Source organism: Mus pahari, chromosome 10 (genome assembly GCF_900095145.1).
Source record: "Mus pahari chromosome 10, PAHARI_EIJ_v1.1, whole genome shotgun sequence".
NCBI classification, from domain to species: domain Eukaryota; kingdom Metazoa; phylum Chordata; class Mammalia; order Rodentia; family Muridae; genus Mus; species Mus pahari.
Window position 1 is genome coordinate 72,123,154 of NC_034599.1, and position 15,404 is coordinate 72,138,557.

General features: G+C 43.6%; 1 protein-coding gene across 2 annotated transcripts in view; it reads right to left on the minus strand.

The window, feature by feature from the left end:
* Lrrc1 (leucine rich repeat containing 1) overlaps positions 1-15,404 on the minus strand; it is a 112,619-nt gene that overhangs the window by 11,583 nt on the left and 85,632 nt on the right. For both annotated transcript variants that reach the window (XM_021206419.2, XM_029543245.1), the window contains exons 8-11: positions 13,519-13,663; positions 10,621-10,739; positions 9,406-9,489; positions 162-277 (exon numbers count right to left, since the gene is read on the minus strand). In XM_021206419.2, the coding sequence (XP_021062078.1) occupies positions 162-277; positions 9,406-9,489; positions 10,621-10,739; positions 13,519-13,663 (464 nt within the window). The remainder of the gene's footprint in view (positions 1-161; positions 278-9,405; positions 9,490-10,620; positions 10,740-13,518; positions 13,664-15,404) is intronic.

Below are 15,404 nucleotides of genomic sequence, written 5' to 3' on the forward strand. Positions count from 1 at the left end.
TGTGTGCACTTTAAAAATAAAACAAACCACTTTTCTGGCTTGCATGCATACAAAAAAAAAAAAAAAAAAAAAAAAAAAAAAAAAAGGTATGGCCGAGCTGCAGCTGCTGAGAGGCACAGAGAAGACTGGGACTGCATGTGGATCCGCTCCTCCTTCCTTACCTGTTCCCTGCCACGTCGAGGACATGAAGCTCCACGGCCTGTGACACCTCTGCAGGTAATCGAGTTAGTCTGTTGTCCCGTATGCAGAACATGGTGAGGCTGCAGCACCCGCCAATCTACAGTGAGAGAAAAGCATCTTTTCTTTTCTCCATTTTAAGCAGAGGGGGTGTGTCAGGGTGGGAAAGCAGGTCAGAGGCATGAAGATGCATATGATTTTTAAGTTTCACCGATGACCATAAATGATTACTATAAATGATACAAAACATTAAACATGTTCTAAACTGAATAAAGAAAATAAGTAATACAGTTCAAACTGGCATGGTGAATGATGCTCCTTTTTAGGGATGATACCTAGCACAGGTGCACTGGTTAAATGTTAACCAACTACACACGTTCAGGCAGCATTACTTAATCAGAAGGGGATTAAACTATTCCGCTTCAAAACATTAGGCTAGAGGTGTCATCAGCACCAATACACAGCTCAAAGCGTGCCCTATAACTCCAATATTTTCAATATTCCAGGGTTGAGAAAGGGAAGGAGGGAGCTGATAGGCATGAAGTGTCACTAAATATATTTTGATAGCTTTTTGGTCACTCATAAATTAATTTGGCAAAATCGCTTTCCCTTGAGGGATGCAAAAGCAGTAACATCTTAGCAAGAAGTGGCTCTGGTAAATATACACATTTATCTCAGTCATGGTCTGCTGTTAACCCAACAACTGCCGTAAACCAACAGCTACGTCCACCTCTGAATCTATTCAAAGGGAGCTGAACGTTCAGTGTGTGGTCTTCAAGACACACTGGCTCAAGTCTTGCCTGAACAGAGAGGCCATGAATTTTTGAGTCAGGAAAATGGAACCAAAGGGGAGGAAAGATAATGTGATCTGACACACAGTCTCCTCCAAGGCTCCATAAATAACGTGATCTGACACACAGCCTCCTCCAAGGCTCCATAGAGCCTACATTCTTCTAGCCTTTGCCTTCCTGAGGAGAGAGAGCTCATGAAGGGACCTATTGATTTCTCTCTGACACATGGAAAAATACTACCTTAGGGCCTCTCACTAGAGGAAGATTCCTGAATCCTCAACCCTCTGAATGAATGAATGTATATCACCCTAAAAGAAGAGAATGCACCTTTAAAGATTGCTACAGTTAATTTTATGCATATTAACTTTTATTTCTTCTAAGGATATCAGGATTGCAAATTAATATATTTAACTGCAGAGTTCAAACGCAACAGATGCAAACACTATAAAACACAGATGTGCGACTTCTCTTGTCACAGAGAGAACACCCTAACGCATAGAAAGGCAGGGCTATCCCTTTCAGGTCTCAGATCCAAGCTTGTCATTCCAGTAAAACTAGTTTATTCGCTGTACATTTAGGTGATCACTTCTTACAGAAATACCTTCCTGTTATAAAGCAATCTTACCAGTAATCCAAATTGGCTAAATGTCCTTCAGTCCCTCCAGCTTTCCAGAACCTTCTGGTCATTACCACCCTCTACATTTCTTTCATATTATGGACTATCACTCTAACAGGACGAAATGTCTCTCAAGAGTCTCAAGATCACTTGACCAGATTACTGTCTACTGGTACACATATACATGCAGTTAGAATACTTGACCAGAGTACTACCTTTCTCATCTACCCACCATCCACTGCCTATGCACCTACTAAATAGCTCAAGTATGTTCACACAATTCATCTCCTTGCTTAGGAAAGATTCTATGTGGAAGTTATTCACTTCTGGATAGATGTAAGGACAGCAAAACTCTTCTTTGCTCTAGCAGGAACAACAAGAGTGGTTCTTGAGTTTTTGAAACTGAGAACCCAATGCAGTGACTTGAAAGAGGGATACTACTGTATCCCACCTGGCTTGGCACTGCTTAGTCCAGAAACATCATGGGGAGGGATCAAAGCCCCATGCTTCTGAGGCCAGACATTATTGTCTCTGAAAAGCTTAGGTGGTCCTGACAAAGATCTTGTGGGAAGTACTCACAGAACATCATACTCAACCCACCCAGGAGTGGGCATCTCTACAGGACCTGAGTGCAGTGTGAACTATGGATCTGTATTAAGGTCTGTCTTTTAAGGCTGTACTCAGGAGCCACACCTCTGGCTAACTTTGAAAAGGCAAGCTTTATCCATATCCAAAGGAGGCAAAACAGGCAATACATAGTCATCTCATAGACAGTAACTCCCCAGAAGGCATACTGAGTGGACACTGCACTGTGACTATGAGATGGGCATCTTGCCTGACAGTGTCCCATCTCAGCGCCCCCATACGTGTGTGGAGACCCCAAGCTATACTACGTCAGTATTTTCCAATTGTATCCTATGCATATATTACATGGTAAAAAAAAAAAATTGCTTAATTAAAGTAGACCAGAGGGCCCTAAAAATGAGAACAAGTTAATATCCCTAAGTACTGGATGAGAACAGCATAAATGTGCACTGGGGTGTGTACATTAGCTACTGGGCTTATAACCTCATCTCCTCTCACTTTCTCTTTCCTCGAGCAGTGGAAGGCAACTGTGTGCACCAGCCTCTTACATTCTGGGCTGTCAGAGCTGGCAGCCTCCTGATAGCCAATGCTTCTGTTGTCTGGAGGACGGTGCCAGCACACAGCACATGCTGCAAAGTATGGAAGAGGAGACCCTGGTCACTCATAAAGTCATGCTGTCAGGTACGCCTTCATATATATATATATGCTTACACACCAGCCAGCAAAGAATGGCAGAAAAATTTTGAGTTTTAGAAAAATAAATTAGAACTACCAGCTTTAAAACAGCTCAGTTTATTATGGATACTGAGTGGGTGCCAGGAACGGAGGGAGGGGATGCTGTGAGATCAGGCACACATTGGGGAGGTTTTAGGCTGAGTCACACATTCTGTAGGTTTGGATTGGTCTATTTTAAACCAAAAGTAACAGCAAGAAACTGAATGGAACCACACGTGTAATTTGGTGCCTCTCCTGTCTGTCGCTGCCAAATACACACGGCAGCTACTCTCTCTCCAAGAAGTGGAAGCCACAGATGTGAATGACAAGTTGAATCAACACTTGAGTATTTATGGACTTCTTGCAACTATGCCTCAGTGGCTACTTTTTTGTCGAGTTTACCTGGACCTTTTAAGAACCTGACCGCACATCCCAATATGAGTTTATATGAAAAACTCAGTTAGGGACTGATGTGAGCTCACTATCATGTTACTCGAATCCTTTGTGTGTATTCTGATCTCTCCTTTGGTTTCATAGGCAGAATTTGAAGGTTCCCGGGCGGTCATCAGGATAAAATGTCTATTATCACTTAAAAATTCTGGGAAGCAGAGTCACTATTTAAATAACCTATTACCAGTTATGTAGAAAGCTGGTATTTTAAACCTCCCTCAAACCACTAATAACACCTTCCCAGAATTCAAGGATTTGGATTTGGAGTCTCTAAAAACTACGGAATGTAGCAGGAAACCCTAGTTTAGCTCCTTTGTGTCTATGTTAATTCAAAATGATCCTATGTTTAACTGCCATTAAGCTAACCCAGGCCAGACCTGGAGATGGTCCTGGCAGCCTTTAAAGCAGCGGTTCTAAACCTTCCTACGGCTGCAACCCTATAATACAGTTCTTCATGTCGTGGTGACCCCAATCACAAAATCATTTTAGTTGCTTCCTCATAACTGTGCTTTGCTATTGCTGTGAATCATAATGTAATTATCTGTGTTTTCTGGTGGTCTTAGGCAGGTCTTTCAACCTGTGACAATCTCCAATGGGGTGGCAATTCACAGGTGAGAACCAGTACTCTAAAGAGTACATTTTTATGGAGCAGCCCAGACAACAGTCATACCAATGATTCAGAGAAGCAGCCTATGTCAGCCAGCTTCACATCTTCATGTGTAAGAGACTGCTTTCCCAGTTTTTCACCATTGGAAGCAGAACAGAACCTACATTTCACAGGCGGAAAGGAAAACTTACAAAGAAAACAAAATCTGGCCTGAAATACAAGGTGAACAAAAATAATATACATAATTTTAGAATCCCTTTCAGAGTCTGTGCTTATTATAAAAATGTCCCCTACTTCATGAATATTTCTGAAATTATATGGTTTGGGGATTCTATAAATTATTGGACCATACATATAAAAAGACATGACTTTTCACACATGTGCGCGCGCGCGCGCACACACACACACACATCAAAAACATATTCTAATGTTATTATACTTCTCAACAATTTTATTGACTACACAGTATTTTCCCCTGTAGTTGTGTACCAGATTATTAAACAATCCATCCATGTTTGATGTTTACTAATTAGTTCTACCCCACTCCCTACACACACACACATACACACACACACACACATACACATACACACACATGCATACACACACTCACACTCCCGCTCTCTGGTTTTTCAAGGCAGGATTTTCAGTGTGTGGCTCTGGCTGTCCTAGAACTCACTCTGCAGACCAGGCTGGCCTCAAACTCAGACCTGCCAGCCTCTGCCTCCCGAGTGCTGGGATGAAAGGTGTGCGCCACCTCCATGGCGGTATCAACAGTCCTAACACTTTTTGCTTCTCTACCAGCACTAGTTTAATAATCTGTTGATCCTGATTTGTCTATACCTCAAAAAAGTACAGCAAAAAAATCAGACAAAAATGAGCATGTGACAGAAGAGACTGGTCGATGTGAGCTGCTCCATGTGTCTCTATGATGGTCCCTGGCATACCCTTGGTGCTGTATAAAATCCAAGATACAGTCGTGTGTGTGTGTGTGTGTGTGTGTGTGTGTGTGTGTCTTAGTATCCATGGTGATATGTTAAGAACAAACTTCTAGAAACAGAAGAGTAAAAGGGATATGTATGTTTTAAGGTTTCTAACAGTATCAGCAGTCTCCCCTCTGACAGCCCTAGACATGTATACTTACATGATAATATGGGCTCCCCTGCAGCACTTGCCACACTTCTGTGAACGCCAATGAGGCCGATTCCCCTGCTCTCCCTTTCTGGGTATCACTAGGTTTTGTTTTGCTTTTCTTCATTTGCTCCATTCATTTTCCATCTTTTGCTCGGGGACCTGAAGGACTTTTTCTAATAATAGCTAAGATTTTCTTCATTTGAGATTAAACGCCTACCTACCTGAAAGCTGCGTTTTGTCCACTTCCTAGGTAACAAGCCCACCATACCGACCAGTCGTCTAGGTACAACTGTTTGTTCCTTGCATGCATGCGAAGCTTAGTGTGCAGTTGAAGGTCAGGAGCAAGCTCATCTTTTCTAGGGTCTCATTCTCCTAGCTTGTAGACACAGGGTCTCTCGCTTGCCTGGAGCCACCTAGTTAGGCTAGGCTACCAGGCCAGGAAGGCCCAAGTACCCAACAGGCTCTGTTCCTCCAGTGCTGGGTTATTTTAACAAGGACTCCAGGGACTGCACTCAGGCCCTCTTGCTTGAGTGGCAGGCATTTCACTCACTGAGCCAGCTCTGGCCTTGTCAACTGTTTCTTTTATGATTTATTTCCTCTTTCAAATTTAGTAATGTACTCTCAAGTCTTCAGATCTTAGGGTCAACTTTACTTTATTCTACTATGTATAGGTTCTATATTATACTTACTATCAATAATATTAAACTGAAAGGGCAACTTAGACTAGAACAAACTTAAAGTACAAGAGGCAAAAAGCTGTCTGCAGAATGAATACTCTATCACCACGGATATATCTGAATATCAGAATACTTCTAGAGAATTAATATTTGTATACTGAATAAAACAAAAACTTTTATGCATGTTCCAAAAGTTCGACCTTATCCCATTTGACCAAACAGATTATGATATAGTTGGGATACTTTTCTCAGTTTGATCCAATACATAAATAAACAGATCAGCAAACATATCCTGTGTATTCTAAACTTGGCCATATGCTTAATCTCTTTTGGCCAGAAGGTATTTCAACGTAGAACTTGGCTGGAGAACACAAAGGCGCTGTCCTCCTGAATCACACACAGGTTCCACAGCCTACACTCTCCTCCGCGTTAACTCCTCCCCATTCCCAGAGTATACAAAAGAAAGCCACAGAGTGAGAAGTAAGACACAGAGTGAGTGGCTGGGAGCTCAGACGCATGCCGGATGTAGCAAACGAGCCAGGTGGAGCCTTTCCACCACAAGCTAGAATCACGCTGGCAAAGCTCGATGCAGTGACGGTGGAGGAGGCGGCAAAAGATGCCTTTCAGAGTTTCTGAGTAACTTACGGTGTAAGTCACAGAAAAGCATTCTTTTGTGAATAATCTCAACCAATGTGAGAAGCACATACTGACACAACAGACAGGGCCATGCGGTTACTACAGTTATTTATAGAGAAGACGTCCAGACCATAAATGAGCAGCACACACAGAATTCAGCCAGGTTGAACCTTCATGCATTTAAGAAGCAAAACGGGAAGTTGAGATGGAACTGTAGTCAGAACAATACTTACAAGATGACAAGTTTACCTGACTTTTCTAAAATTTCCAAGCAGCTAACAATTAAGAAAACAAGAGACATTCATTGATTTCCAAATGTTTACTACAAATAACATAATGAAACACAAACAGGACCCTTTATTGTGACCCAAGCAGCACAGACATCTTCCCCTCAGTCATTTGGGGAAATAGATGGAAATGCATGCTGAAGAGGAAGGAGACTGACAATATACAATACCATCAAATGAGACGACAACGACACGGTATAGGGAAAACTACAGCCAAACCAACAGCAGATATACAACTAGGGACCTGGGATGTGAAAACGGATTGGTTCTTGTTTTGGCTTAGATATTTTATGTGTGCAACTTAATTGGCTGAGAAAAAAAGGGAATATATTTTTCAAAAAAAAGTATAAGATTTGATGAAGTGGTATCGGCATAGAGGTAGAGCTAGTGTTCACGCACACACAATCACAGGGCAGACCACACTAACTGTACACACTGGTGACCTGATACATGGCTGGGACACTTTGTGGTGTAGTTGTTGAACCCTGATGAGATGAGCAATCATATCATTTCTCGTGGATACCAAGCTGTTACCCATGGCAGAGCCAGACACATACACTTGATGAGTTTCTTTATTTAGGGGGGGCAGAGTCTAGAAAGATCTCACTCCTAAAAATCAAAACGTTTCTACCTTATCAAGAGGCTAAAGAAAAAAATATCCATTTTATTCACTCATAAAACCCTTCATGCCAGGAAATCAGTCAGAATTTCCAAGAAAATAAACAATACTTGAAGGTGTAAATGCCTAAGAGCTAACTGTGTTTTGTGGTGGACTTCACAGCAGACATAAAGGTGCTTCATGCCACTCTCGAATCAGAAACACTGTTGGAGATTTACTCTTAAAACAAAGACAAATCACTGTCAAATGGCAGTGGCAGCTTTGTGATAAAACAATCTACAGCCCTTGTCTGAAATGTGAACCTGGAAGAAAGGATGCAGGAGGGAGCCAGAGTCACTGGGAGAATGTTGTCATTAAACTTCACAGTAGTCTCCTTAGCATCTGCCTCAAAAATACCCCTATGCCATATTAACGTTCCGAGCACCCAGAGGAAAAATCACTTCACCTTTCCTTACTTAATCAAGGGTTTCTACACTCTGTGGGACACACAGGTGGAGGGCCATGCTGCACCTGAATCCCTTGCTTTGCCCTGTTTTTACTGGCAAGGCACAGGAGTCAGAGACTGGGAGAGTCATTCTGGAGCTAAAGAATGACCAGCCTCAATCCGTTTCTGCATCTGTGAACTTGGAAGATCATCGTGACTTCAAGAGACTGAGTGTGTGGGACTACACAGAGGTGCCATGGACCACACAGGGTAGGGAAGAAAGTGACGCATCTTCTGGTGCTGATTCTGCATCCAGTCCTACCCCCATCTACAAGTGCTATTCTACAAGGGGAAAAAGGAGTGTCGACGCTATCAGCTGCGTTTTGGTTTACTGCTTACAGAGTAGGACCAAATGTTTTGATCAGCAGAATCTTAGCTGTGTCCCAATTTGGCTGAACGGTAGACAGGATTATTTCTGTTGGAGACAGTTTTGCTTAGATGTGATGGCTCATGTTAAAGATGTGTCTGATTATAAATGTGTGCTGTGTTTTTAATCTGTATCCTGTTGCTTCCACTCAGGAAAGTTATCCATCTTACCCGGAAGAAACTGGGCCCTGTGAGCAGAGAACCAAGCTGAGGAAGGGAAAGAGGAAGCCCACACACCCTGTACAGTAGCCCTAGGAAAAGAAATAGGTGGGCCTCAAGTTTTGGCTGGTAAAACATCAACTTTGAAATCATTCCAAGACAAACAGTGGAAGCATCACAGCAGGAAAATACGAACAAAACTGAATCTGGCCAATGTCAAGGAAAGAGGATTTTTATATGAGGACCCAACAAACAGGAAGTCTCACCAGTGTCTCTCCATTCAGTAGGAAAGGGAAAGGGAAAGGAAAGGACCAAACACTCAGCCTTTGACTGTGTTACAAGCATTAAAAACAGCAAAAGGGGAAGTTCAGTCTCTTTCCTTCCAGCACAGCTCTCCCACTCCCCACTGTCTGTAAACCTTCCACAGAGGGCACTGGATACCTGCACACTTCATGCTCTGTGGGGTCTCTCTTTGGTCGGCACTTCCACTGCCTCTGATGGACTTTAAGCCTCTGAAGAGCCTAGATTTTCTCTGGGCAATGGAAGGTAACTGTCTCTTTTCACTAGAGGGGTAGATGGTGGGAAAGAAGGAGGGTGGTGACCCGGAGGAAGAGGGGGTGATGGTGGTGAAGGGCCCTTTTAAAGGATTCCTACCTAGACATTAACATGTCCTGGTTTAAATATCTGCCGAGAAACGGGGTTGTATGGAGGGCCACTTTTATAAGCACAATAACGGTTTATAAGCACAATAATGGTTTATAAGCACAAGAACAATGTGACAGGTAAACTCAAAATCATCCGCTTCCTCTGGCAAACTCCCAAATTATCCACTTCTACCAATAGAGCCATTCTCTTTAGATCAAAATATCAACCTCTTTCTCCTACTTAAGTCTTACTGATATGCCTTTCTCAACCCTCTTTAACATTACTGACAATCATTCTTGGATTCAGTCCTCCAACCAAGTTCATATTCATGACTTTAAATGTACCATATATCTATTAAACATCTTTAAAAAAAAAAAAACCAAGCCAATGTTCACAGACATTTTTGATCCTTTACATGTGATAATTATTACCATATTTATTTCTTTAGCAGCACCTACCTCTTTTGGTAATGACACTAATTTATTCCTGTCTGCATTCAAGTTGCTCAACTTCTTAAGTTTTCCAATGCTCTTAGGTAAAGTCTGTTAAAATAATACTTTCGTTATTAACTGATCACTAATATTTTTTAACTTATCGCAACAGAAGAAGCAGTTATTTACAAGGACTTTAAAAGAATCAGCACAAGAAAATACTTTTTGAATATCCAGTGTCTGTACTGGTCACTTGGCGATGTGTAAGTAAGTACTCTGAATTTCTGTTGGTATGATCGTATGTTTGAAAGAAAATGAGTGAAAGGCAGAGACAGGGAAAGGTGATTCTCTTCCACTCGGGCGCGTATGTATTCACACCCTCAAGATTTGTACATGCCCCGCACGCATGCCAGACCACCACAGGTGGACGGCAGCTTTGACACGTGAAGGCCAGAATGTTGGGCAGGTGCTGCGAGGCCAGGGAAGCAGAGGCCCCGGTGGGCAGAGTCGGTGTGCACAGCAGAGCCCTCCAGCAGCAGGCTGGGCTCACGGAGGCTCGCTAACATCGCAGAGGAATCTGAGGGTGACTACTGTTACAATTTTATTAAGCCTAAAACCACCCCTAAGGCAGGATTGTCAGGGAACTTCTGCCAGGTCTAAGTTCTCACTTGTCTTGGACTGGCTCTCACTGTTCTTTCTACCTAAGGAGAAATAATTCACTTAACAACACAGAGAAAGGGGAAGCAATTGAGAAGAAGGAAACGCAGAGGAAAGAAGCGTGACTAAGGGGACAGTGAAGGGAGTGCACAAGGCGACTGCAGTAGAGAAAAGGGAGGTGAACAGACGGCCTGACAGACAAAGCAAAGGGAGGGCAGGAAGGGAGCGGACAGCAGAGACTGGCCACCACTGTGCTGACCCACCCCGGGCAGATGGTGCGTGCACTCTGCCCCCGGTAGGGAGAGGAAGCTTAGTCAAAGTGTATGTCTGGGCGGCTGTCTCCAGTCCTGATTTTTAGGGTGCAGTTAGCAGTGGTCTTGTTTTCAGACACCTTTCTCCAGCTCAGAAGACAGAGTAGTCTAAGAATCCATCCCCCAGGGCTTTCCCCGGGGAGTCACCATTTCCTCTTCTGGATAGGCTCCTACACCCCGGACACAGGCAGCTGACATGAGCTTCCGTGGGATGTGTGTGACTTGAGCTACACTCAGTGCTTACATAACTCCAGTCAGGTCTTCGGGCACTTACCAGGAGCCGGTTTTCTGTAAGAACTAATTCTGTGAGATTTTCACAATCCCCAATTGCTTCGGGCAACTGTGTGAGTCTGTTCTGATCCAACTTCAAGATTGACAGCTTCTTTAATTTTCCTACAAAAATGTCATTTAAACTCATTAGCCATGATTCTTTGCCTAATCACCACTTGGGTTGTGTTTTTTTTTCTTTTCTTTCTTCCTATCTGCTGTTCTTTTTGTTTTAAATAATTACTTGTTTTTTTTCTTCAGCCAGCTTTTCAAACGGATACTCTCTCAGTCTCATTTAGATCACTAAAGGTTAAGAGTCGGAGTAATTGTGCAGCACATCACAAAGTTGGTAATTAGAAACAAATCATTTGCAGGGGCTAACTAAAAAGACTGAAAGCCAGCAGTTTCACCAAGGACTGACAGTTGTCTGCTGATGCACTCTTAGGAGTTTTAAGGATGGAAGGGACCCTCATCTGATCCATCATACCGACTGCAATAGCTGAGTAGACACCCTGTGAACGCAACGGTTCAGTGAAGACCCTAACTGAAGTAGCTCTGCGTGTGCAGAGGACACAGATGCTCCAATGAGCTGCCGACAGACAGATGCCCAGAGGACAGGAGGGAAGAAGAATGAGTCCAACAGCCACCTCCGAGTCCACAGGAAAAGGATAAAGGAAAACACAAACAAACAAACAAACAAAACCATCCCCTACATCATTCAGATCCTCCCTTTCAGCTGACGTCAGGGAAACAAACAGCACAGGCTCCCTCCACTGCCTACGAGAGCCTAGCCCGACACCCTCCCCATTAAATAAGAAGATCCCAAATAGAAACAAAGTGACAGAAGAACTATCTGATCCTGGGCAGGGCCAAGCGGCAAGGAAGGACTAGGCAACAATTAGCTCATTATGTAGCATACTCAGTAACAGACTCAGTCCCCGGTGGATCTCCATAGGCCTTGCTATCAGAAGACATGCTGGCATCACACAGGGCACGGTGCAGCTTGGCATGTCCTTAGCCCTATTCCCAGCCCGAACAGTGCAAGTGAACGGGTACTTGTTTCTCCAGGAAGAATCACAACGTAGTTTGTAGCAATTATGTCTGGGTTTTTAAAGCTTTTCAAACAAATCTGAGATTTGTGAGCCTCAGCAGTTTGCCCATCTGAACAACAGGACCACACTAAGCCTGGGGCAGAGGGCCCTGCTGCAGACTGCCCTTGAATGCCCGTAGCAGGCCGGCTCCCCTCGGCCAACTCCTCCTATTCCGAACCTAGCCTCTACAGCACACGGTGCCACATATGATTCTGAATGATCTTTCCTACAAAGTTGAAATCCCCATCCGGTTTTAACTGGTACTAGCCGAGCTGTCATCAGTTATCATTTTCGTATGACCCTGGCCACACTCTTCTTTACAGTCTGTGGTTAAACATAGGTCCTTACAGGCACGAGGGACCACTGTGATGGGGCTACCATGCATTTACACTATGTCTCTCTCCTCTCTCATGAATGTTTTAATTTCATCTTAATAATTTAATTTTATTTTATTTTATTTATTTAATTTTTAATTTATTGATTCTGTTTTCACAAATTCTAGATTATATAACTTTCTACCTGAGAAATTCAAACAAATGAACAACAACCAAAAAAAGCACATTAACAGACATTTATTTATCTCACAGAATTAGCAGTGCATACAAGGAAAACATTACGAAAACCTCTATTTAAAAAAAAAAAAAAAACAGGGCTGGTGAGATGGCTCAGCGGGTAAGAGCACCCGACTGCTCTTCCAAAGGTGCAGAGTTCAAATCCCAGCAACCACATGGTGGCTCACAACCATCCTTAACGAGATCTAACTCCCTCTTCTGGGCTGTCTGAGGACAGCTACAGTGTACTTACATATAATAAATAAATAAATCTTGCCAGGTAGTGGTGGTGCACGCCTTTAATCCCAGCACTTGGGAGGCAGAGGCAGGCGGATTTCTGAATTCAAAGCCAGCCTGGTCTACAGAGTGAGTTCCAGGACATCCAGGACTACACAGAGAAACCCTGTCTCGAAAACAAAACAAAACAAACAAACAAACAAACAAACAAACAAAAAAACCAAGTTCAGGACCTTATTTATTAAGATGAGAAAAAGATATGATAAAAACATTTTCTTGCCGTTTAAATAACTCATTTTTCTAACACATTCTGTACTAACTCCTCACACTGGTCTAAGTTCCTTTATAAGAAAGGAAATTTGGGAGGTAGAGGCAGGTAGATCTCCATGAGGGTGAGGCCAACCTGTTCTACAGAGCCAGCTCCAGGACAGTCAGAGGTATATAGAGAAACCCTGTCTCAGAGGGGAGGGGGATGGGGGAGGGAGAGGGAAGAGAAAGGGGAAAAAGAGAAAAGAGGAAATACCTGGATTAATGTGAAAGGAAATACCAAAGGATGGTTAAAAGATCTCTCCTAACACACTGGAGAAGGATCGGCTCTATCACTGCCCCCTCCAAAGCACCTCCCACGCACTCTTACCAAGAGGCCCAGGTCCAGTGTAGACCTAAGTTTCAGTGACATCTGAGTTATGCTGTCATGAACTGTTTAGGAGGCTGATATGAGACGTCCTAGTGACTGATATTTATTTGCCTTAAAACACATCCTCTTAGTTTGATTAATCACTTTTATAAGTATGGATAAACTAGATAGAAATCAACACTTGAAAGGAACAATATTATAGGTTTTGCCAAACCAGGATAAATAGATAGATGCATCTGAAACTTATACTACACTAAATATTCCCTGCTTTCCCTCTTAACAAAAAACAAATAAAAAAAACCAGGAGCTACCTTCCCCGAACTGAGCAGAGAGTTCTAAAGCTCTGAGGAAAGCAGGTGGAACTCTGTGTGGTGCTATGCACTACTCACCAATGCCCTCAGGAATTGTTTCTAGCAAGTTCTGGGAAATGACTAAGTCTGTCAAAGAAGTCAGGCCGCTGATTTCTTCAGGAAGTCTTTCCAGCCTGTTTTCAGAGACATCTAAGCAGAGGAGGTTCTTCAGATTCCCGATTTCCTGTGGTGATGGCACAGAAAGAGAAACATGGCTTGAAGCTGGCATAGCACAAAGGTATTTGCTATGGGGGTTTTTCACAACCGAACCCCAGGTCTGTATCCCAGGGGCAGGAGCAAAGAGCATGTAAGAGGTGGAGGATGGCGTGGGCACAGGGAAACACTGTCCTCTGGGTGTGCCCACGAGAGCTCAGTTGGATGTGGCTACCTGCACAAGACGAAGCTGGGCAAAACTCAAATACAGACTGGTCAGGGCTCCCAAAGCCTCGCCCCAAGGAGGAGCAGATGGTAGAGGGGGTGGCTGCTGGGGAAGGGGTCATTTTTCTTTGGCAATGTGGCCCAGTGGTGGATAGCCCCATACCCATGTGCATATGGGCAGCATCAAGACTCGGTGGGTCTGAATGGACAAGGAAACAAAGGAAGCACAAAGTTGGGAAGGGAGGAAGCGGGATGAGGGGAGCGGCAGGAAGGGAGCCGAGGGGAGGCACGGTCAAAACACAGTGTATGTATCTGTATGAAAAACTGTCTTCAAAAGCCCTCAGTTCCTGGGCTAGAGTGGTGCCTTGGTGATTAAGGAGCCTGGCTACTCTCCCAGAAGTCTTGAGTTCAATCCCTAGTACCCACATGCAAGTAGATAACCGTCTGTAACTACTGCCCCAGGGGCTCCAATACTTTCTTTTGGCATTCCAGGGGCCCTGAACAAACGTGACAGACCTGCATCAAGGTAAAACCACTTACACATAAAATACTAAAATGAGATAAGATAGTTTACGGTCTCAGTTCTAAGAATGTTACTTTAGCACAAATCTAGGCATGAACACATGAGTAAATTTCTGAACTCCTTTCTGACAAAAATGATAAACTACATGAATCACAGGCAGGGGGTGTGAAGGAAGTTTTGGGTTTAGTACACTTGATATACAGGCAAATGAGACTTTTCAATAAGCACTTACAGAAGGATCAATTGGAGCTGCAATTCCTTTGTGATTAGAATGACATTATGTCACACGGTCATTTACACACATTGGCACAGACACACACTGTCCCATTTTATTGTCAGATGACTGGTATTTTACTAGACCCCTGACATTCCACAGTATTCTCTCCCACCCGAGAGTTCTCTCCTCAAGGATTCTGCACATGCTCCAGTGAGAGCGAAGCATCATCAAAGGCTACAGCAGGTTGCTGATTTGCTTCTCTCTCTGTGCTGCAGCTCCCACCTCGGAAGTAGAGTCTAATTAGTTTCTCAGCTCCCTTAGTCAGTGAGTGACATCATGGTAACCTTGGCAGCGATGTAACAGTGACAACTAAAATTTTAGATGAGTGCTTCCTTCTGGCGTCAGACTTCCTGGCCTTCATCTGTCACTCCCTACCCACCCACACACAGCTCACAGCCCCATCACTGCTGGGCCAAACAGTCAAGTGGGCAGTGTGCAAACTGTTTTAAAATATGACCACCTACACACCCACACCCTGAAAGGCACAGAGTCTTTGAGCACTCAAGATTCAAACCCTGAGACAGAGGAGGAAGGAAGGATGGGGAAGGAGCGGCTCTTGTGCGGGGAATTCTTTTCTTTTTTTTTTTTTCCCCCAGTTTTTATTAGGTATTTAATTCATTTATATTTTAAATGCTATCCCCAAAGTCCCCTATACCCTCCCCCCGCCCTGCTCCCCTACCCACTCACTCCCTCTTCTTGGCCCTGGTGTTCCCCTGGATGGGGCATATAAAGTTTGCAAGACCAAGG